The 22659-nt window shown below is 58.3% G+C and overlaps 2 protein-coding genes across 3 annotated transcripts; one reads left to right on the forward strand and one right to left on the reverse strand.

Annotated features, from left to right (window-relative positions):
- Positions 1–4227: 4227 nt before the first annotated feature.
- Positions 4228–11702, forward strand: Klc3 (kinesin light chain 3). 2 transcript variants are annotated; one of them, XM_052171632.1, is made up of 13 exons: positions 4228–4312; positions 7001–7266; positions 8026–8256; positions 8798–8867; positions 9151–9370; positions 9684–9771; positions 9857–9958; positions 10283–10456; positions 10721–10811; positions 10891–10931; positions 11017–11123; positions 11222–11285; positions 11430–11702. In XM_052171632.1, the coding sequence occupies exons 2-13, from the start codon at positions 7009–7011 to the stop codon at positions 11499–11501; spliced, it is 1518 nt and encodes a 505-aa protein (XP_052027592.1). In that variant the 5' UTR covers positions 4228–4312; positions 7001–7008; the 3' UTR covers positions 11502–11702. The 2 variants fall into 2 exon arrangements, with proteins under 2 accessions (XP_052027592.1, XP_052027587.1); XM_052171627.1 differs by lacking the exon at positions 4228–4312 and adding an exon at positions 4532–4837.
- Ercc2 (ERCC excision repair 2, TFIIH core complex helicase subunit) lies at positions 11692–22126 on the reverse strand. Its single transcript, XM_052171624.1, has 23 exons — positions 22058–22126; positions 21739–21838; positions 20096–20173; positions 19962–20024; positions 19695–19808; positions 19021–19137; positions 18818–18934; positions 17933–18056; positions 17743–17839; positions 17524–17657; positions 17279–17447; positions 16800–16918; positions 15532–15601; positions 15371–15440; positions 15189–15290; positions 14228–14291; positions 13761–13882; positions 12778–12870; positions 12623–12695; positions 12454–12524; positions 12207–12350; positions 11940–12083; positions 11692–11790 (listed from the first exon to the last, which is right to left on the reverse strand). The coding sequence occupies exons 1-23, from the start codon at positions 22060–22062 to the stop codon at positions 11698–11700; spliced, it is 2283 nt and encodes a 760-aa protein (XP_052027584.1). The 5' UTR covers positions 22063–22126; the 3' UTR covers positions 11692–11697.
- Positions 22127–22659: the final 533 nt, after the last annotated feature.

A 22659-nucleotide genomic window follows, 5' to 3' on the forward strand; every position in this document is an offset into this window, starting at 1 on the left:
ATGTATGTATGTATGTATGTATGTATGTATTTATTTAGTTTATTTCCAGGGATCGGACACTGAAGAAACCTGAGGACAACTCGTGGTAATGAGTTCTCTCCCTCCACTCTGTGGGTTCCTGGGAGTGAAGTCATTTGTCCCGTTAGGCTTGGCTGCAAGCGCCCTTACCCACTGAGAGGCCTTGCCAGGCATGGCTCTATGTCCGACCCTTGTCGTTTGAAGTTGCCAAACGCAGGGGAACTCCTCATTCCAGAATGGTTCGCAGTCATCTGACCTGGGATGAGCCAGTCAAAGGCTCCGCCTGCGAGACGACAGCTACAAGGAGGCCAATGTGGGTGCTGGTGTTAAGTACTGCTCCGAGTGCTTACACTGTAACTCAGTCAACACTCTCAACAGTAAAGCTCAGAAAGGATAAGCTACCAGCCCAAGGGCAAACAGCTAGGAGGGTCATAGCTGTCAATCAGAGGGGCGCAGGGCAGCTCAGAGGGTGGAGAGCCTTGGTGACCTCCGGGCAAAGCTGAGCTGTGTCCCCAGTTCCTTTCCGGGTCAGGCGCTCCCTGTGTCTGTCCTCTCCTGGTGCTGAGGGATCGGGGAGGGTGGACCTGGGCTCACTAAGGAGCCTGGAGTCTTGAGGAGTTCGGGGCCGGGCCGAGGCCTCAGGGCTCTGTTGTGGAGATCGCACGGATGCAAATGGCTCCTTTTGTTTTGTACAGAGTATCGCGATTTAGCCCAGGCTGTCCCAGGCCTCACACCTGATCCCTTCCTGCCGTGGTTTACAGAGCAATACCATACCATAGGCAGGACCCACCGTGCAGTATTTTGCTTATTAGTTGTTTTGAGGTCTTCCTAGCGTGTAGCCCAGGCTAGCTTAGAGCTCGTAGACACTCGCCCTAGCTCAGTCGCCCAGTTGCTAGGATTACAGGCATTTGTAACGTTCTCATCTGAGGTCTCCGCAAATACTTTCATTTCTCAGAGCCTCATTCCTCGTGGTCACGTGGGAGGAAGGAGTCCACCTCCGGGTATGGCTGTATGGCTTAAGGGTTCTTCCATTCCTAGGCTGTGTGATCTCCAAGAACTCACTAACCTCTCTGGGCTCCATAGTCTTCAGCCATACAACGGGGTTCATTAATGCACGTGGCGGGGGCGTGAACGGAAGTCGTTCGCGTGGAGGGTTTGGTTCAGGCCCTGTTATGGGGCCCTGCTGCTTTGGGGTGTGCAGTGAGCTGGAACAAGGGCCGCCTTCCTCGAGGTTTGCTCCTAATCTGCATCTCGTGTCACCTGAGGAAGAAGGCGGCAGTTAGGTGTGAACCTACGGGCCCAGGAGATGGGGGTGGGGACTCCCCAGGTAGCTGGTTCTTACTGGCGTCTGCGCATGCGAAGCGTTCTCCTGCAGGACACGGGCACAGGGCACAGAGAGGCTCGTAAGGCCGCTCCTTCCACCAGACTGTGGCAGGGCTTGGCAGCAAGAGCCCTTAGCTGTGGAGCCGTCTCACCCACCCAAAGACCTTTGGAGGACCTGCTGACAACGGTCTCGGGAAGCAGGTCCCCTGAATCTGCACACTTGGAACCAGAGGACAGAGAGGTTGCTCTCTACCTAGGGGGTCACACAGCCAGCAAACGACAGAGAGCTGGGATCTGCACCTGACCAGCCCCTGCCTGCTTCATGACGAAGGCGCAGCAGATCCGTTGTTAGTATCCTGAGCCCAAGGCGGCGGCACGGAGCCTAGCTGCCTCTCCGTCCCTCCCTCTTCATCCTAGAAATAGCTAGACCCCGTTACAACCTGAGTTTATGTCTAGGATTCAGTTCACGCTCAGGCTCCAGGACTTTGCCTTGCACTCACAGTGCACCTGTCCCTAGGGTGGCGACCCGGAGTGTGCAGGGATGGAGACGCTCGCCCGAGGCCACAAGGCTGCGAGCCTGGGGTCACGGAGGGGCGGCTGAGCTCTCCCTGGAGGAGGACGTCTCTGGAAGGTGAGCGCGTCGCAGGCGGCTCCGTGGACCCGCCCCGCCCTCTGGCGGTGACATCACACACTGCAGGGACCTTTCAACACTGTCCTAGAACTGTAAATACTAGCGCACCCACATCGTGCAGTTTTGCCCTCAAGGACGACCAGAGAGACGCAAGGCACGCGTTGTAGAATATTATAGACCCAGGAGCCAACATTACGGGATTCTTAGAGGCTGCAGCACGGGAGCAAGGGCCTGCATTCCCAGCTATTCAGGAAGCTGAGGCAGGAGGATTGTAAATTTGAACTCAGCTGAGCTTTATAGGGAGACTCTATCCTCCTCAATAAAATAAAGATAACTGCCGGGCGGTGGTGGCACACACCTGTAATCCCAGCACTTGGGAGGCAGAGGCAGGCGCATTTCTGAGTTTGAGGCCAGCCTGGTCTACAGAATGAGTTCCAGGACAGCCAGGGCTACACAGAGAAACCCTGTCTCGAAAAACAAACAAACAAACAAAAAACAAATCCAAAACATCAAAATAAATAAATAAATAAATAAATAAATAAAAAGATAAAGATAACTAGGGTACAGTGGCTGTATTTGCAGCATTAAGGGAGCCAAGAATCCTCATGACCGTGAGGTCATACTCAGATATATAGTGAAACCCTGCCTCAAAACAGGGGGTGCAAAGAGAATTGATAAAATTAAAACACACGAGAGAGAGAGAGAGAGAGAGAGAGAGAGAGCTAAATGGTAGAAGCTCATTCTGTGCACTGCACTCACAGGGCTCTGGGCACCACCCCCAGCAGTGCACACACTACTGTCAGCCATGTTAATCAATTCAGTCCTTGCAGTCTTTTTAAAAAACTTTTGAAAAAAAAATAAATAAATAAAAGAAAAAAAGGCCGGGCAGTGGTGGCGCACGCCTGTAATCCCAGCACTCTGGGAGGCAGAGGCAGGTGGATTTCTGAGTTCGAGGCCAGCCTGGTCTACAGAGTGAGTTCCAGGACAGCCAGGGCTACACAGAGAAACCCTGTCTCAAAAAAACCAAATCCAAAAAAAAAAAAAAAAAAGAAAAGAAAAAAGAAAAAACTTTTGGGTCCTGAGTTCAAATCCCAGCATCCACATGGTGGCTCACAACCATCTGTAATGAGATCTGACACCCTCTTCTGGTGTGTCTGATGACAGCTACAGTATACTCACATAAAATAATAAATACATCTTAAAAGAAAAACAACCAACAAACTCTTGGGTTAGAGACCCGTCCCAGCTGCTCTTCCAGAGGACCCAGGTTCAGTTCCCAGCAGCCATACGGTAGCTCACAACCATCTGTAACCAGAGGATCTGACGTCCTCACACAGACATACAGGCAGAACACCAACGCACAGGAAAACAAGTCTTTAAAATAAACAAAACCGCTCTTATTTATGTGACCGTATGTGCACACAAATGCACGTGTGTGGGTGCACACATCCCATCCTTGAACAACTTCTGAGGAGTTCCCAGGAGTGGTTTTCGCACGCTCCGTGTGGTTCTTGGAGAGGAAACTCGGGTTGTCAAGCACGGCAGCAAGCGCCCTTCCATCTTGTCAGCCAGAAAGAAATAGTCGTGCAAGGCTCTGAGGTTGTAATTATTAAAACAATATTTTTGGAGATTTTTATCTTTCTTTTATGTGTATGCTGTGTCTGTGGAGGCCCTGGAAGAGGGCGCTGGATCCCCTGAAACTGCAGTTACAGATGATTTTGAGCCTGCATGTGGGTTCTGGGAAGCGAACCTGGGTCCTCTGCAAAAGCAGCCAGCGCTCTTACCTGATGAGAGCCATCCTTCCAGCCCCTCAAGAACGTTTTTATACGCTCATTTCATATGTGTATGCATGACTGTACACATGCAGAGGTCAGAAGACAACATGCGGGAGTCCACCTCTGGCCACCCTGAACGTCTCAGGGATCGAACTCAGCTCCTCAGGATCGGAGGCAAGCACCTTTTCTGTCTGCGCCTTCTCGCAGGCCCCCAGATAAACTTTTTGTTTGTTTGTTGCCTCCCAAGTGCTGGAATTAAATGCATGCGCCACCACTGCCTGGCTCAGAAAAAGTTTTCAAAAGTTCTCAGACTTGAGGTTTCTCCGAAAGCTGTGGCAGCGAAGGGCGTGGCCTGAGCAAAGACGGGGGCGTGGCCTCCATCGACCCCACCAGGATGCTAGACTGCGGGTTTCTCAACTTGTGTCAGCCGAGGGAGGGGCCGCGCACCTGTGGGGGCGTGGCCTAGCCTCGCCCCGCCCCCTCAGGAGCCTCGGGGACCAGCGGCCGCGCAGCGGAAGCAGCCGGGTCTCCGCGCAGAGCGGCGGTGCAGCCGGGCGGCCGTCAGGTGGGCGCGGGGAAGGGCGGCGGCTGCTTCGGCATTCCCGAGGGGGCCGCAGGGATGGGGGGGCACGGGCCGGCGGCCGGGAGGAGCCTGGGGGCCCCGCGGGGCCCGCCCCACCCCTAGCGGAGTAGAAAAACAGCTGCGGGCGGGGCGGGGCCTTGTGACGCGAAGTCCAGAGCGGGGTCTCCACGGCCGCGGGCGGGGAGGGGCTGGCCGAGGGTCCCCGCTGCAGCCCGAGCGTGCAAGACGCGCATGGTGAGGGAGCCTGGGCGGGGTGTGCAAAGAGGGAGCAAGGCAGGGCGCACCGTGGAAACTGAGGCGGGAGGCGCGGAGTTGGAGGCGAGCCTGGGCTTCGTACTCAGGGGAGAGAGACGGAAGGAGGGCGGATTGCAGATCCAAGAGTCAAAGGGAGGAAGAAAGAGAAAAGGAAGGAGGGCCAGCAAGGAGAGCGAAGGTGCTTGATGCCAAACTGGAGTGCTCAAGTTTGGTCCACAGGATCCACAAGGCGGGAGGAGAGAACGGACTCCCGTAAGTTGTTCTCTTGACCTTCGATGTACCTCTGCACGCACAATAAGCACATAAAGGGGAAAAATTGAAGAAGGACCAGGCATCTTGACGCACACCTTTAATCCCAGCATTCATTCGGGAGGCAGAGGCAGGTGGATCTCTGAGTTTGAGCCCAGCCTGGTCTACAGGACAGCCAGGGCTGCACAGAGAAACTCTGAATCATTGTACACATATGCATACACATGTGTGTATATTAGGGAAACTCTGTATCAATATATACATACGCATACATATGTATATATAAAATTATATATTTTTTATAAGAAAGAAAGCGTCAGATTGTGGGTAAGAGTGTAAAAGGGAGATGAGTTACCATGTCACTCTGTGATGGGGACAGAGTGAATGTGGGTGACCTTGTCTAATTGTCGTGTGTGTGTGTGTGTGTGTGTGTGAACACTCGTGCTGCATGCCCACTGTGCACTAGTGAAGCTCTCTTGGGGCTCCCGTGAGTGCTGGGGACAGCACAGGTGGCTGAGCTGCGGCTGCCCCTGTGGTTGTTGATCTGGGTATCGGGCAGTGGTGTGTGGCAAGCGTTGGCCCTGAACACCCTGGGGCACAGTGGATGGAGTCAGGATAGCTCACCCCGAGCGTGTGTGTAAAGACACTGACTGCTGACATGGTGTGCGAGGTTGAGCGTACCCAGCTTCCGCCGGTCCTCACATGAGATCTTACTTACGTGTCTCTGTATATGGTAGGGTATTTTGGTTTTGTTTGTAGAGATAGAGTGGCCTGCATGCACACCTGACCCTCCCATTTCTGACTCTGAGTATTGGGATTACAGGTGTGAGATGCCACATCTGGGAAGAAGTTGAAAAAAAAATTTTTTTAAGACAGAGTTCACTCTGTAGACCGGGCTGGCCTCGAGCTCAGAAATCCGCCTGCCTCTGCCTCCCAGAGTGCTGGGATTACAGGCGTGCGCCACCACCGCCCGGCTTGTGTTGTATCTCTAATTAGGTAATACATGTGTGTGTGTTTGGAGAGGGTGCAGGGCACGTGAAAGGAGAGAATGTGTGTGTTGAGCTGTGTCTAAGATGGGAATCGGTCTGCCGCTGGGTCTTTAAGAAGCACCTGGACCAGGCCTCAGTCGCTAAGACCGTTTGCTTAGATGCCCCTCCCAGGTGTTCATAGCATGTCCAGGCCCCGGGGTTCGTCCCCAGCACCCTATAAATGGCGAGTGGCACTGCATGTTGCTTAAGGTCATCATCAACTATATAGCAAGGTTAAGGCCAGTCTGGGCACATGAGACCCAGTCTCAACAAATTAATTAAATATTAATTTTTTAAAATACTGATTTTTAAAAGGCTAGGTGGTGGCACATACCTCTAGTCCCAGCACGCTTAAGGCAGAGACAGGTGGATTTCTTTGAGTTCCAAGCCAGCCTGGGCTACGTAGTGAGACTCTGTCTAAAAAATAATAAAGGGAGGAAGAGAGAGTTTTGTGTGTTGGCTGAGGTGAGTAGTATGTGTCGCTAAGGTTCCCCCTCTGAGCCTCTAAACCCCTGAGTTACCCACATAAAAACACACAAAAACCCATTTGGCAGACCGCACCAGTGCTCGGGTGTTACGTAGACCCCGTCACCCGTGAACCACGCCATCACAGTCTCATCAAGGCTGCCTCCCCACACCTTTCTGCAGCCTTCTGCTCGGCTTCTCTGCTTTCAGGGTTCCATCCCTCATCCCTCCCCTCTGCACCCCCCCCCCCCCCCAGTGGCCTGACTGGTTCTTGACAAAAACACCCGAAGAATGAGCTCACCGGGCGCCTGCCGCCTCCACACGCCCCGCCCCTCCGCCCGGCAGAGGTGGCGCCTCCGGTCCCAGGGCGCTTAGCAGGCTGGGAAGCTCTGCGCCGGGGTGTCTGGGGACCCGGGTGGGGGGCTGGCCCGGGTGAGCGGGGTGAGCGGGGTGCAGGGGCTCTGGGGCCAGCTGTTGGTGCTCTTGACTAATCGCAGTTAAGAGCTGTCCCCAGGGTTTACAAAGGTACAATGTCCCCCATCCGGCTGCGTGTGATGGAAAGGGATCGGGCGAGAGCTTAGCCAAGACGGGCGGACCAGGGCGATGGCTGGAGGGAGGAGAGGCTGAGTCCGTGTGGCCCAGATGGTGACTCCTCGACCTCGCTGTCCCCCAGGAGCAGCCATGTCTGTGCAGGTGGCAGCCCCGGGAAGCGCGGGGCTGGGCCCAGAGCGCCTGAACCCCGAGGAGCTGGTGCGGCAGACGCGACAGGTTGTACAGGGACTGGAGGCCCTGCGTGCCGAGCACCATAGTTTGGCGGGGCACCTGGCGGAGGCCCTGGCGGGACCGGGACCTGTGCCTGCTGTGGAGCTGCTGGAAGAGAAGCAACAGGTGGTGAACCACTCGCTGGAGGCCATCGAGCTGGGGCTGGGGGAGGCCCAGGTATGTGGGCTATGGGGGGCGCTGAGGCCCTGGAGGGCGGGGACCAGAGATGATGTGTGTGTGTGTGTGTACACGCGCCGTGCGCCTAGAGGCAGGCTTGGTAGGGGAGACCCAGGGTCAGGGGACCATAGCACAGGTAGGAGGTCTGAAGGAGCCAGAACTAGAAAGAAGGACCGCAGGTCAGAGACTGCATCCCTGAGAAGCATTAGGGATGACAGATTTTGTGTACCAGATGTGATCCTCCTGTAAAACCCGGGCCTGGAGGGAGTTTGGGGTTTTCATTATGATTGGAACCCCAGTGAGGGGCTGGGGGCGTGGCTCAGGGGTAGAGCCCCTGCCTGACCCAAGGCCCTCACTGGGGGATTCTAGGCCGGGCTCTACCCCTGAGCCACGCCCCCAGCCCCCCCCCCCGCACTGGGGATTCTAGGCGGGGCTCTGCCACTGAGCCACACCCCCAGCCCCTCACTCGGGGATTCTAGGCGGGGCTCTACCACTGAGCCACGCCCCTGCTATTCACAGATGGATTTTAAGCAGGTGCTGGCCTACATAGATGGAATAGGAATTAACCCTATGTGTAATTTAGGTGAATCAGGGATTTCTGGAACACTCTTTATCAGAGGCACATGGTTGGGTATCTTGAGAATTTGGAGGAACCTGTGTAGAACGGGTATGTGTGGCTTGATGTAAAACCTGGGCTGGGCTGGGCTGGGCTGTCCCCCGGATGAATCCACTCCTACTCATGGCCTCAGTGCTCCGCAGGTGCTGCTGGCCCTGTCCGCACATGTGGGTGTGCTGGAGGCTGAGAAGCAGAGGCTGCGGGCACAGGCACGGAGGCTAGCTCAAGAGAACACATGGCTTCGAGAGGAGCTGGAGGAGACACAGAGGCGACTGCGGGCCAGTGAGGAGGCTGTGGCCCAGCTGGAGGAGGAGAAGAGCCACCTCCAGTTCCTGGGGCAGCTGAGGCAGTATGACCCGCCCGAGGAGAGCCAGGTAGCAGGCGCAGGGTTAGGGGGAACGCGGTCCTCCACAGAGCTTCCTCAGCACCCAGAGCCGTCAAGTACATATGGGGTCCCTAAGTCCCCTCAGTGCTCCCGAGAGCTTCCGGGTCTTCCCCAGCCCACTGAAAACTCCAAGGCTCTCGCCCCACACCTCTCAGACTCACTGTGGCTGAGGATTGAGGATGCTGTGAGTTCTAGGCCAGCCTGGGCTACATAGTGAGACCCTTACCTCAGAAATATACTAGTCCTGAAGCCAGGCCCAGAAATACACGAGTCCTAAGCCCAGCACTTTGAAGGAAGAGGCATGCCAGCCCCTGCCCTAACAGAGAGCCTCGCAGGCAGGGCTGCCAGCCCCTGCCCTAACAGAGAGCCTCGCAGGCAGGGCTGCCAGCCCCTGCCCTAACAGAGAGCCTCGCAGGCAGGGGCTGCCAGCCCCTGCCCTAACAGAGAGCCTCGCAGGCAGGGCTGATGTGGCTTCAGGGCCTCAGCCTCTGGCACTTGTCTTTCTCAGAACTCTTTCCTGTTTTCCACAGAGGCCCGAGTCCCCCCCTCGCAGAGACAGCCTGGCGTCTCTGTTCCCCAGTGAAGAGGAGGAAAAGAAAGGTGGGTGTGTGGGAGCCCTGGACACGACATCAGAGGTCCGGTAGGCACGCAGGACTGCAGGCTAAGCCTGGGGCAAGAGCCCTGCCCTGAGGGACACCCAGGCCTCTGAGAGGAAGCACAGGGAAGCCTGCAAGTCAGTCACGTTGCGTTCTGGCGCCTAACAGGCCACTGGCGGGTTGGATTTCTGAAATTCCTGTGTCCTGTCAGCATGAGGCTGTACTGCGCGAGGAGGCGGTGGGTATAGGCTGAGGCCACAGTGGGTGACGCCACACCACCTCCCCAGGTCCTGAAGCAGCAGGAGCAGCAGCGGCGCAGCAGGGCGGCTATGAGATCCCAGCTCGTCTGCGGACGCTGCACAACCTGGTCATCCAGTACGCCGGCCAGGGCCGCTACGAGGTGGCGGTTCCCCTATGTCGCCAGGCTCTGGAGGACCTGGAGCGGAGCTCGGGCCACTGCCACCCTGACGTGGCCACCATGCTCAACATCCTGGCGCTCGTGTACAGGTGAGGGTTGTGGCTGACTGGGCCGGATTCTGCCTCCCTGGAGGGATAGTGTGTGTGTGGGGGGGACACTGTGATCCCCTGACAAGGAAAACTGCCTGGGGTGGGGACACAAAAGTGCAAGGAACAAAGATGTAGAGCGGCAGTGAGAGCCAGAGTCTAGAGTTTGGGCACCAGAGATGGCAAGGGACATGAGACATGATGTGTGACAGGGCTGGCAGTGTGGGGACGCAGAGCTGGAGGCCTGGGAGGTGAGAGGCCCCGAGGGAAGCCAGGCCTTCCTGGCTCAGCGCAGCCTTCCGTTCCTACCCTGCAGGGACCAGAACAAGTACAAGGAAGCCACCGAGCTCCTCCACGATGCCCTGCAGATCCGGGAGCAGACGCTGGGCCCCGAGCACCCTGCAGTGAGCAGCAGTTCAGGGAGGGAGAGACTTGGACTGGGGAGGGGCTGCAGGGCCTCCTCTTCCTCTGCCAACTGTCTTCCTGTAGGTGGCTGCCACCCTCAACAACCTGGCTGTCCTCTATGGAAAACGCGGGCGTTACCGGGAGGCAGAGCCCCTCTGCCAGCGCGCTCTGGAGATCCGTGAGAAGGTGCTGGGCCCCGCCCTTTCCCCATCCCTCGTACCTCAGGCCATGTGGGACACCTGGTATTTGGCGGCAAGTCTGCCTTATTTGAGCCTGGAGCACCCAACTCTGTGGCCTTGAAGAGCTTACAGTCCAATCCTGACTTTGATCTCCTGAACCCTATACATCTTAGGTGACTGGCTGGACGGAGCACGCCGTAACCTCTGACCTCACCAGTCTTCACACCCCTTTGACTTCCACTTTGTTCCTATCTTCCCAGCCTGGGACCCTAGAATGATAGTGGCATCTCATGGGCCACCTTATGTGACAGACGGCCCGTGTGTACCCTAGGTCCTGGGTGCAGACCACCCTGATGTGGCCAAGCAGCTCAACAACCTGGCCCTGCTGTGCCAGAACCAGGGCAAGTTCGAGGACGTGGAGCGGCACTACGCGCGCGCCCTGAGCATCTACGAGGCCCTAGGGGGCCCGCATGACCCAAATGTGGCCAAGACCAAGAACAACCTGGTAAGGCGCGCCAGGTCTGCCCGCCTGGGGACGCTGTGGGAAGAGGCCGAAGGCGCTTGCAGCCCTTAATACAAAGAACCAGAAGCCAACCCCAGTTCACAGAATCCTGTCAGACTTTACTCTCACGGTGGGTGACCCAGACACTTCACCCACTGAGGTAGGAGATCGAGTAAGCTGAGGCGGGGTGCTGGGGAAGACAGCCAGGTCCGACAAGTTCCCAGGCCTAAGCAAGGTGCCCACGCCCTGCCCCCTCCCTCCCCGCAGGCCTCAGCATACCTGAAGCAGAACAAGTATCAGCAGGCAGAGGAGCTGTACAAGGAGATCCTCAGCCAGGAGGCACTGCCCGCCCCACTTGGTGAGCGCACCCCTGCACCCCCTGCACCCCCCTGCATGATGGTCCTCACTCCCACCTCCATGTTCCTTCTGTCCCACAGGAGCCCCTCAGGGAGGCACAGCCGGTGACACCCAGCAGCAGGTGAGCAGGCTGCCTCGGTTCCTGTAGCCCGGACTGGGTGGGCGTCCACCAAGTGCCCTCCCACGCGTCACGTGCCTCTCCCCAGGTCCTGCGCAGGAGCAGTTCCTTCTCTAAGCTCCGCGAGTCCATCCGGCGTGGAAGCGAGAAGCTGGTCTCCCGCCTCCGAGGGGAGGGCACAGCAGGGACTGCCGGGTAAGTGCGGTGAGAACTGCGGCAGTCTGTCAGGAATCTTCCGGAACCTTCCATGGCATCAGTCAGACTCACGCCTGTCTTTCTGGCCTCCTCCTCAGGATGAAGAGAGCAGTGTCACTCAGCGTGCTGAACACGGACGGCCCGAGGGCTGCCAGGCCGCAGGTGAGGAGCCGGTGATGGAGCAGGGTGCTGCTGGCAGGCTCAGGCCAGGAAAGGTGGGGCCTCCTCCTAGGGACTCAAGGCAGGGGCACCAAGCGGCTCCAGTGTTAACAGAAGAACGCTAACCACTCCTGTGCCTGTCCCCAGCTCTCCACCCGGCACCTGAGCGAGGCCGCTCGGACCCTCAGCGCCAGCACACAGGATTTGAGCCCGCGCTAAGTGGACTGGTGGCAGTGGCCACAGCCTCAGGGACAGGAAGGGTGGGTGGTCACCCTGCACCCTGCCTGGCAGCACTTGTAGATGGGAGCCTGTGATCCTCCCTGCAATTAAAGGCTGTGCACTGTACTGGGAGTTCGCCGAGGGCCCTGGGACCCTCTAGCACCTGGGGCCGCAGGCGTCCCCACGCAGTCCGGGTTCAGAGCTGCTGAGCGATCTGCTCAATCCGCTGCAGCGTCTCCTCTGACTGCAGCTGCTCCAGGCTGAGCAGGGACAGGCCCAGCTGATCCTCCTGCAGGGGACGGGGGAAAGGGCAGGAGTCGGCTCAGGCGCTCCGTGAGATCCGGAGAGGCTGGTGGCTGGAGTGCAGTCAGAACAGGAGCCGGGGCTAGCACTCCCCTGTCCTGCCCTCCTGCTGCGGGGGCTGCGGCCCAGGCTTACCCGGTGGAAGGGCTGCGCCATTTGCCGCAGGAAGTACTTGGCGACCTGGACCCCCTCGTCCACCGTCAGGTTGAGGTTGGAGTCGGTCAGGTGCTCCTGGATCCACCGAGGCAGCTTGCCTCGCTTGTCCGCACGCGCAAACCGCTGTGAGGAGGGAGGGGAAGGATCAGAGCCCAGGCTGGAGCCCAGGCTGCCCACTAACTACCCTCTACCCTGTGAGGAAGTTGGGCTAGCTGGACTAGGGTGCCCAGAAGCCCTGAACCCCACCTTGTCAGCAAAGACCATGAGTCCGTAGTCTGTTTTGCCCCTGATGGCGCGGCCCACGCACTGGGCTGCGTGGCGCATGGCGTCAAAGGTGAGGAAGTCGTTCTCTCGGATCTGGAACTGGTCCCGCAGGTACTCCAGCCGGGCCTGGAGGATGAGGAGACCGAGGTGGAGCCTGCCCTTCCCCCACCCAAGACCCCCACACACTCACACTCACATACCCTACCACCAGCACTGTTTCCCCACTCACCTTGAGAATTCGGCTCTGGGTGTAGACATAGGGAACTCCGAACATGATCACAGCCCGCCCGTAGTGGTGCACTGGGGGCAGGAGAGCAGGATTGCAGTGCATGCTGGCTGGCTGGGGCTAAGGCGTGTGCGGAGAGGTCCCCCAGGGTGTGGCTGAGCGGGCTACTCACCAAAGTCAATTCCTTCTGACACTTTGCCCCGAGCCACCGACAGCAGGACGGCCCCACGGCCATTCTCACAGGCCTGGGGAGGGACGAGCGAGCGGTCACTCTGCAGCCCCTCCCCCTCCCCTGCTGGCTGCTGGCGGGCTCGGCCAGGCACCCACCTCCTGGTATTTCTCCAGGGCCACACTGGTCTCAGCCCCGTCCTGGGTCTCAATGAAGAGCAGTTTGTTCCTCTGGATGTTCTCCAGGATGCCCTGGGGTGACAGGAGCTCAGGGTTCAGGCCCCAGAGTCGGGCACTGGTGTGGCCGCCCATGAAGAGCCTTCCCTAGGCCCCTAGCTGACCAACCTCACTGGCAACCTAAAGTGGGGAGCCAATAACCACCCAAGGTGGGCCTGGGGCCCCAGAGTGGCACGTGACTGGTTGAAGGGCTGACCCTAACCGCGCAGCAGGCCCAACCAGGCCGTCCTCAGATCCAGTCTGGCACTGCATGCTGAGTGAGGCAGCTTTCTGGGCAGATGCGGCTCCGGAGGCACCAGGCCGCATCCCCTGTGCAGCCCAGGAGCAAACTCTACAGAGGTGCTAAGTCTGGGGGTTGTACTTGGAAGCAATGACCTCTGACCCCATCTCACCGAGCCCAAATGAGTCTGTGCTGTCTATAGACAGACTCTGGCCCCAGAGCCAGGCCGGCAGATGTGGGCTTTAGTACTAGGGACTGGCTGAGAAGGGCCTGTGCGTGTTACACACTCGCTCAACTGAACCCACAGCCCTCACTGGGAGTCCAGACTAGGCCCCCTGCCTGAGACACACCCACAGTCTGCAGGGCCTGTTCAAACGCAGGGCATCCCATGTGGAACCAGACCTGCACAGCTCCATCCAACCACACAGGTCCAAGAGCCCCGGAGCCCAAGGCCCAGCCCAGCCCGACTCTCCAGAACTTGTACACCCTAGCGCCGAGCCTGCTTGCTGGGGATGGAGTCTGCAGTAACCCACGAGCAGCGCAGTGGCACAGGAACCACACAGGCGGGGTAGGCCCGTGGTGGGGACGGAGTAAGCGGCTGTTAGCGCCCCGCCCTGCCCGGTGACCACGTCAGCAGAAGGAAGAGCAGGGCTGAGGCCGTGGGCAGCAGTGGCTCACACCGTACCTGCTCGTACCAGGAGGCCACGGTGCTTTCCATGTACTGGTAGCTGGTGAAGAAGGCCACGATGCCGTCAGGGACCACAGCAGACATCTCCAGCAGGAGGTTGCCGTAGTTGCGGATTACAGCTGGGAAGAGCAGGTTGGAGATTGCACCCTCTTCGGGCTCTCACTGAAGCCACAGAACCATGTTCCAAATTCACTCCCCCAGGCCTGTTGGTGGGCTGCCCCTGTCCCCTGAGGGCATGCAACTTGTGGCAGCGCGAGACAACAAGTGTTGTTTCCTCCAGGTGGCACTCAGGGGCCCTGTGCTGTGTGCTCAGTGCTGTGCTTGGTACCACAGACCTCCAAAGGAAACCCAGGGCCCCGAGGGCACAGTGAAGGCCCTGTGCCAGCCTCAGAGCTGGGGTCTTGCATGGCAGCAGTTCCTAGGCCACCTGAGACCCACCCCAACCAAGCCTACAGGTGACTCACCAATATCTTCTCTGGTCTCAAATTTGGAGCTGATTGCTACCTGATCATTACCACGGCCAATGATCTGGAAGAGTCAGGGTAAAGGCGGCGTGACCACGCTGACTGTCAAAAACCCCTTTCTTGCCATAATGTCTCATGTCGCCCAGGATGGCCTTTAGACTAGGAGTCTCCCCCGAAGCGCTCTGGCCTCCCAAGCCCATGAGAAGGCTGTTCTCCAACCTCCTGAAGTCCTGTGTAACCAAGGTGACCCTGGTTCTCCGGCCCCACTTCCGGAGTTGAGATCACGGGCCTGCACTTGGCACCCAGTGCCTGGTGCATGCTGGGCAGCACTGATCACATACGGCCCGAGTTCAGGCAAGCCTCACGGAGACAACAGATAACATGGCCTAAGCCCACAGCTGCAGCTCAACCATGAGCCCCTGCCCCCAGCCACAGCAACAAGCGCCGGGAAGGGCCTCTGTGCTCCTGGGCAGGACTGTATCCCAGCCTCAGCAGTTCCAGACACAGGTCACCCCACAGCACACATCCCATTAGCAACCTCCGCAGTCCACCATGCCCAAGGGTTTCTGACTGTGTGCCAGGCAGCATCCCAGCTACCCTTGGCTGCTTGTGGCCTGTGGCTGTGATGAACATGCCCGGCCAGCTGCAGGGTTCTGCACTGCAAAGCAGAGGCTGTGCGGCTGAGGGGACAGCTCTGCCCCAGGCTTCAGAGGGAGGCTCATAACTCATGACATGATGGATGGCATATGACAAAGCCATCCCCAACAAGATGGTGCCCAAGCACCACCTGCCTAGGCCGGCGTGCCCCAGTGCACACCGCATGCACTATCTAAGTGCCCCCGCCTGCCGGCATGCAACTTGGTGCACCCACCAGGCCTGAGCCTCAGCTGAGCAACCCGCCGCTGCCTAAGTTGGAGCCCGGAGGCTGGTGCCCCACCCACTCACACACCCACCCACTCACCATGGGGCAGAGGCAGACTCGGGCCAGCGTCATGGTGAAGGTTGCCATTGTGACGGGGTGGAAGTCCAGGATCTTGGGGTAGATGTCCAGTGGGGACAGTGTCTGTGACAGACAGCAAGGGGGACCTCAGCAGGTCGGCCAGGGACCAGGACCCCGATGAAGGAACAGCACAGAGTCCTCACCCCAGAAGTGATGATGACTGACTGGAAGCGTTCAAACACAGGCTTGATGGCCAAAGAGGCATCCATACAGCTGTGGACAACATGGGGGTGTGTGGGGGTCACACAGGACAGAGGGCGGGGCGGGGGCGGGGCTGGTCCCATCCACATGGGTTGCATCTCACCTGAAGTGCAAAACAGGGTTGGTGATAGTGGGGGTCCTGTCGTCAAAGGGCTCAATGATAATGGTGAAGCCTGGTGGTCGGGAGGACGGGGTCTCAGTGTGGACACTACCACACCTGGCCTGCTGTGTCACCAGCCACGCATCACCCAGGGCCCCAGCCTGCCTGCTTCTGCAAACGCTCAGGTGGCTCGGTACAGGGTCCCGCAGGAAGGCCAAGCCTGCCATTCCCCAGGGAGCCTGTCCTCCAGCCTCACTCCTGCTCCCACAGAGCAGCCAGAGCCATGCCCTGGAGCCCGTGTGCTTGTGTCCACACTTCCAATGAGCCCGGGAGGGTGCCACGGGCTCTGCGGCTCCCATGCCGGGTGCTGGGCGAGCTTCCGCTTGGCTGAGTCCCTGCTGGAGGCTGTGCTATGGCTCCTCGCAGCACCGCTGTACTTCCCAGGGTCTCCTGGGATTGTTGCTTTTGCTCCTAGTCCTCCCCAGGCTGTGACTGTGTTCCCACAGTGTGGGCCTGCCCCATTTGTTGACTGAACAAATGAATACATCCATGGGTTGTTTCACTTGGCAAGACATGATCAGGTCTTACGTGTCCAGCCCTGACAACACAGCCTCAGTGCCACCCACTAGGGCTCCCTCGACTAGGACAGACAGCTATCCAGAGAGCACTGATCAGACTGTGCTGCGGCTGGAGGAGAGGCCAGGGCAGGTGACAGGCGTGGCGAGATGGGGGAGGGGGGAAACAAAGGCCAAGGGGCAGAGGAGGCCAGCGGCTGCAGTGGGGCTGAGATGGGGGTGTCCCCTTCCAGGGTCGGCCCAGCCGCGGGATGCCAGGTGACCTAGTTTCCTGGCCACGGCGGTAATCCCCAGGGATAAGCTTGCAAACTCAGGGTAAAGCTGGGGGCGGGGGGGAGTACTCAACACATGGCCAGAGGGAACATGACCCATGGACCCAAGGGACAGCCTGCGGAGTGTCCGTCTCCCTTGAGGCCCTCGTGCCAGCGCCATGCCTGCTTCTGCAGCCTGGCCATCCTCCATAGCCCCAAGCACGCTTTCCTGCCCCCGCAGTCTACAGCTTCGCATCCCCTGCCACATGACCCTCCAAAGCAACCATCTCACCACGTGCACCCCTGCCCAGACCCTGCCTCAGCTCCTTGGTGCCCGCAGAGACACACGAGGACCCTGTGCCCCGCTCACTGCGTCCACTCCCACCACGGGAGCCTGACCATGAGGCTCCTTGCTCAGGCCTCCGGGCCGGAGAGGGGGGCTCACCCTTGGCGTACGTGCTGACCAGAGTGGCGAAGTTGGCCAGGAGTGTGAGCGGGGAGAAGTCGGCCAGGTCGGCGATCTCCAGCGTGTGCAGCAGGGAGCGCAGGCGCTCAGCACAGAACCTGAGGACGGCGGGGTCACCTGGGCATTGTGCGAAGCTATCCTATACTGTACAAGGCCCCAGAGACCAGGCTGGAGCGCAGCACAGCCACTGGGTGCAAATCACCGCTCACAAGCAACGTCCTGCTAAGACTCACGGCCAACGGTCACTCTGCTTCTGTGCAGCCAGTGTCATGGCCCACACTCAAGGAGGAAGAGCCACACTTTCCTAGGCTCACAAAGGCTGTCACCAGCTCATCCCCCAACCTTGGGACACGTGTCTGCGGCACTCACTGCCAACCACACAGTGCAATGGACTCCCTCCACCTCCAGCCCTGACCCTCCCCACAGCCTTATTTGCCCGTGGCCCCCGCGGGCAGCACCTGAGGGGCTTGCGCTGGATGCACACCCGCTGGGCCAGGCCGCTCAGAAAGGCAGGCGGGCTCTCCTGCACTACGTGCTGCACGCGCAGCCGCCACTTGACGTACTCCAGCAGCCGCCGCAGGAAGCCCAGGAAATGCTCGGCTGTGCGGATGGAGCCCGGCACCGCCTCTGCAGAGAGACTGAGTCAGCGGGTACAGGAGGGTGTGTGGGGCAGCAGCCGGGTGGGTGGGGTGGGGTATCTCACCCTGCAGCACCTCATCAGGCAGCACAGGGTTGGCCAGGTGGGCGTCTGTCTCCCGCGCTACACTGGCCTCCCGCAGGCCCTCCACCAGGCGCCGGTACTCATCCCGCAGCCGCTGCGCGTCGGTCTCCTTGATCCTGATGGGGACACGGGACAGGAGCGGGAATGAGGCGGGCGTCCAGGTCCACCGAGGCACACACAGCAGTGGGAGCAGAGAGGCACCTGAGCACGGTCTTCTGCAGAGTGTCTAAGTTGCTCTGGCAACGGTCCAGAGTCCTGCGGGTGAGGTTGACACTCATGGAGTCGATGCAGACATTGTCTGAAGAGCAAGGGTTGAGAGCGGGGCTCAGCAGGCTTGCGGACAGGGGCAGAGGGTGGCCACTGTCTGCACGCCCTGAGGCACCCTCCTCACCGATGTTGTGGGCTTCATCGAAGACCACAACAGCCTTTCGGGCCAGCTCTTTGGACACCAGGTCTGCGATCTTGGGGTCCAGGAGGTAGTGGTAGCTGTAGACCACCACATTGGCATGCAGGATCTGGGCACATGGAGGGAAAGGCTGCCCTAGGATCTACCATCCTCTGCCACACCCACTCTATCCCAGGTCCACGCAGGTGCCACAAAGGCAGACACAACAGTGGGTGGCAAGATGGACAGGACTGTCAGCCTTCTGTCTAAGCTCTGCCCCAGTTACCTGGCAACAGCCCAGCGTGCCTGACTCACTCTGAAAGGGGCTGCCTGCGGCCAGACAGCCGGCTTTCTCTCTGCTCTGCCTTCCTGCCCCTGCTCTGCCCTCTCACCCCTTCCCCTTCTCCATGTGCTCATGGCCTGCCTCTACTTCTCTATTCTCTGCCTTTCTCTGCCTCTACTACCCTCCTGACACCCTTCCCCGTGCCGTGAATAAACTCTACCCTCTACTATACCATCAGGTGGTGGCTGGTCCCTTGGGGGAAGGGATGCCTCAGCAGGGCCTGCAGAGGGACCCTCTCTCCTGACACCTCACCAGACCTCCGTAGAGCATATCCCCCCTCTCTTTATCTTTATATGAACACATCAAGGGCCGTCCAGGTAAGGCACAAAGCCCAGATGTAATAGGCTGGAGACAGACGGTCCAGACAACAGCCACAAAGATCTAACAGGGCACAGAGCCGAGCAGCCGGATGGGCCGACAGAAGGGCGGCACAGTGCCTCGTGCCTACACCCAACAGCCGGAACCTGAGGCAGGGTTATTCCAAGTTTGAGGCCAGCCTGGGCTACAAATGAGATCCTGCCTCACAAGAAAACAAAACAACTCTTCACCGAGTATCGAGCCAGGAAGTAGGGGCACCAGCCCTGGCGCTGCCCGAGGGCCTTCAGGTCATCCAGGTTGTAGATGCCCGCAGGGAGGGGAACCTGGCGTCCATGAATGTCAAATTCCTGGGGCAAGGACAGAGTGGCAGGGTCAGGGATTGTCGCTCTGGCATGCCCCCAGCCCTGCTCCACAGCCAGGCGCTCCCCTGCACCTCATAGAAGCGGCAGTGAGGCAGGCTGGCATCCTGCTGGTACTGTGCCCGCACATACGACGCCGTCAGGCTGTGACACTTCCCATCGACATCCTTCCCGAAGCGTAGTGGGGTCACCTAGGGGCGGGGAACATCAGGGGACAACATAAAACACAGAGAGGAAGTGGTGCACATAAGCTCTTCTACCCTGGGTCTCCAGATCAGATGCCAGGAGCAGTTCTGTCAGCTGGGGTTCTGGGGCAACGAAACCTTCACCTAATTTGCTATTTGTTTGTTTGTTTTGTGTTTTTCAAGACAGCCCTGGCTGTCCTGGAACTCACTCTGTAGACCAGGTTGGCCTTGAACTCAGAAATCCACCTAAATCCGCCTGCCTCTGCCTCCTGAGTGCTGGAATTAAAAGCGTGCATCACCACCACCCCACCACCACCCCGCTGTACCCAACCCTTTGAATAAGCCACCATTTAGATTTGACCTGTCCCATTAGGTGGAACATGTTAGTCTGAGGAGCCATGTTGGCACGTCGGCAGTTTCTGATCCTGGCACAGGGGCTGCGTAGCCACAAAGGACAAGCATTGATCTAACAACTGAACAGCAGGCCCTGCTCACAGCCACCTCGTCCTGACAGTCTTTCCTCTGGGGCCTGTGCTGAGTGGCCAGGAAGAGCGCCGGCTCACCTCGGGATGGATGCACAGGTTCTTCCTCGAGCTCAGGGCCAGGCCTAGGAACGGCAGCTTCTCCCCCTCCTGCTGCTCGTAGAAGCTGAGCAGCTTACGGAGCTCTTCTATGACCTGCTCAGAGGATGGGAACGGAGGTGGGGACCTCAGGACAGGCACAAGTCCCTGCCCCCAGGCTACTGAGGGCAGAGGCTGGGGACCACCGAGGCGGGGCTGGGGGTGGCGGGGGGTTGGGGTGGGAATATGGGCTCCGCCTGTACTGTGTACCTTCTCAATCTCTGGTACGGTCCGAGAGCAGTAGATAAGTTTGGTCACCTCCAGTGGATAAGCCTGTGGATGACAGAGGCCTCAGCCCCATCCAGCCCCTCCCCCCCATTCCAGGCATCCAGGAGACCACTCACCCGCTGATAGGCGACAATCAGGGCCAGTAGAGACACTGTCTTCCCAGTGCCTGAAGGCATCTCCAGGACTCCATGACCCTGAAAATTGGGTACAGAAGAAGTAAGACACTGGCTCTCAGAACCTCTAGACATAAACTCTGGGGAACGCCCCTGACAGGCCACCACCCAGGAAGGGCAGACAACACACAGCAGTGGCACCGTTGTCAAGGCCCAGGACTGACAAACTGCTTCTCCGTTTTTATGGGACTTTTAGGTTTTAATTCTTAATCCCACCCCCCCACACCCCTCCTCAAGGCTCTTGCTACGTATGCCTGGCTAGCCTAGTGCTTACTATGAACCTCTGCTGGCTTCACACTTTTGGCAGTCCTGGTGCTTCCACTTTGAGACTGCAGACTGAACCCTATTTCTGGGTCCCTCTTACTGACACAGCTGATGAGCAGCAGACAGTAGGAACTTTTACCTCTATAGATCACAGCATTGTTGCTTCTAAGTAGCTGCATAAGCCTTACTTGGAGCGAAGCTGTGAAGACGAATCCATGGGGGGGGGAGGGGAGGGCAGCAACATGGCTTAGCGGGCAGAGGTGCATGTGGTCAAGCCTGATCACCCAAGTTCAATCCCCAAGACATACATGGAAGGAGAGAACCAATCCCTCCACAGGCACACTGCAGCATGTGCACACATTCCAAATAACAATAACTACAATTTTTTTTTTTTTTTTTTTTTTTTTTTTGTTTTTCGAGACAGGGTTTCTCTGTGTAGCCCTGGCTGTCCTGGAACTCACACTGTAGACCAGGCTGGCCTCGAACTCAGAAATCCGCCTGCCTCCGCCTCTGCCTCCCAAGTGCTGGGATTAAAGGCATAGGCCACCACTGCCTGGCTAGAAAACTTTTTTTAAAAATAAGTTTGTGTTCAGGGCTGTTGCAATACCTCAGCAGATAAAGGTGATTGCCACCAAGCCTAACAGTCTGAGTTTGATCCCTAGAACCCACATAAAAGTGTAAGAAATCTGGGTGGTGTTGGCCTATGCCTGCACTCAGGAGGCAGAGGCAGGTGGATGGATCTCTTGTGAGTCTGAGGAGAGCCTCCTGGTCTATGAAGCAAGTTTCAGAACATCAAGGGCTACACAGAGAAACTGTCTCAAAAAAACAAAACGAAACAGAAGTGGAAGAAAAATAACTAACTCCACAGAGTTGTTCCCTGGCCCCCACACATGAAGCCCCTTCCCTCCACTACTCTCACTGCCAGGCACACCTCCAGAGTCTTCCGATCTATAGCCCTAGTTGGCCTGCTCACTATTAAACGCAAACACAGACTGTCCTTCAAACTCGAGCAGTCCTTCCTCAGCTTCCCTGCTTCTGGAATTACGAACACAATTATAATTACTGTCACATTCAGTTTATGCGGTGCCTGCATGGAACCCAGAGTTTCCGAGCACCCTACCAACTGAGCTACCTTCCTAGCCCTGTTATTTCCATCTGTAGTTAGTACACGGTCTCGCTGTGGAGCCCCGGCTGGCCCCCAAACTCGCAGTGACGTTCCTGCCTGGGTCTTCCGGGTGCTGGGATAGCAAGGCGCGGGCCCGGACCAGGACGTTAGCCTGCTGGAGGCGTCAGAGCGCCGGGAGAGCAGCCTCGCCACCCACCTTGGCGTCCAGCGTGCGCTTGAGCTCCAGCATGTAGGAGAACTGCTCCGGGTAGATGTAGTCGTACGGGAAGTAGACCAGCAGCCCGTCCACGTTGAGCCTGGCGGCGGGGAGGCGTCGGTGCCCGGTGCTCTCGAGCCGGCCCGGCCTCCGCGCGGCCCGCCCGCCCCCTTGGCGTCTCCCCGCCACGGACCCCGAAGCCACCCGCGCCGGTCTCCGCAGCCTCTCCACGCCGCTCCCCAGCCCCGGCGACGCCCCCCGGCCGCCCCATCCATCGCCCACCGCAGAGCCGACCGCTCTTCCCGAGACCCCAGCTCACTTCATGGCGGCGTGCTGCGGCGTCCACTCGCCCGCGTCCTGAATATTCAACGAGGGGGCGTGACGTAGAGGCGCACCTTCCTCGCGGCGCCATTGGCTGAGTCCTCCCGTCACTCCGCCAATCGGAAAGTTGACGCGTGCTCATGACGGTGAGAGGGCGGACTTCAGAGAGAAGCGGTGCCCGAGGCATCGCTGAGGATCGCCGAGGACTTCGAACAGAACACAGAAGAGAGTCGAGAGAATCGATACAGTTCATTGACGTTTGCTCCTCCCGGTTCTGTCCTGGTTGTCCTAGTCGTGAATAGGGAAAATGGGATTTGGAGGCCTTTCGGCGCCTTTAAATTACAAAGGCGTAGTTGTACCATACAAGCATGATTTAGAAAATACTGGTGTCCAAACAAGACAAGAAACCTAAAAACAGCTCCTCCTATCTATTGAACCCCTGCTCTAGCCAGACTCTAATACATGCTTTTAAGAATTCATTAATATGGGTCTATTAATATAATTAATAGAGATGGCTCGGACAAAGCATAGGCTCACAAACAAACAAAAAGTCATTAATTAAGGGCCTGGAGGGACCGCTCAGTAGTTAAAAGCACTTTC

Source organism: Apodemus sylvaticus, chromosome 1 (genome assembly GCF_947179515.1).
Source record: "Apodemus sylvaticus chromosome 1, mApoSyl1.1, whole genome shotgun sequence".
Taxonomy (NCBI): domain Eukaryota; kingdom Metazoa; phylum Chordata; class Mammalia; order Rodentia; family Muridae; genus Apodemus; species Apodemus sylvaticus.

Bases quoted from the DNA above. Each gene is read 5' to 3' on its own strand.
- Klc3 (XM_052171627.1), top strand. From the start codon at position 4,771: ATGCCAAACTGGAGTGCTCAAGTTTGGTCCACAGGATCCACAAGGCGG. The intron at 9,371-9,683 runs GTGAGGGTTGTG...CCTACCCTGCAG, and splicing joins ATCCTGGCGCTCGTGTACAG to GGACCAGAACAAGTACAAGG. The intron at 11,124-11,221 runs GTAAGTGCGGTG...CCTCCTCCTCAG, and splicing joins GGCACAGCAGGGACTGCCGG to GATGAAGAGAGCAGTGTCAC.
- Ercc2 (XM_052171624.1), bottom strand. The intron at 19,809-19,961 runs GTACACAGTACA...TCCTCTGAGCAG, and splicing joins CCGTACCAGAGATTGAGAAG to GTCATAGAAGAGCTCCGTAA. The intron at 17,840-17,932 runs GTGAGGAGGGTG...CTTGCTCTTCAG, and splicing joins CGATGAAGCCCACAACATCG to ACAATGTCTGCATCGACTCC.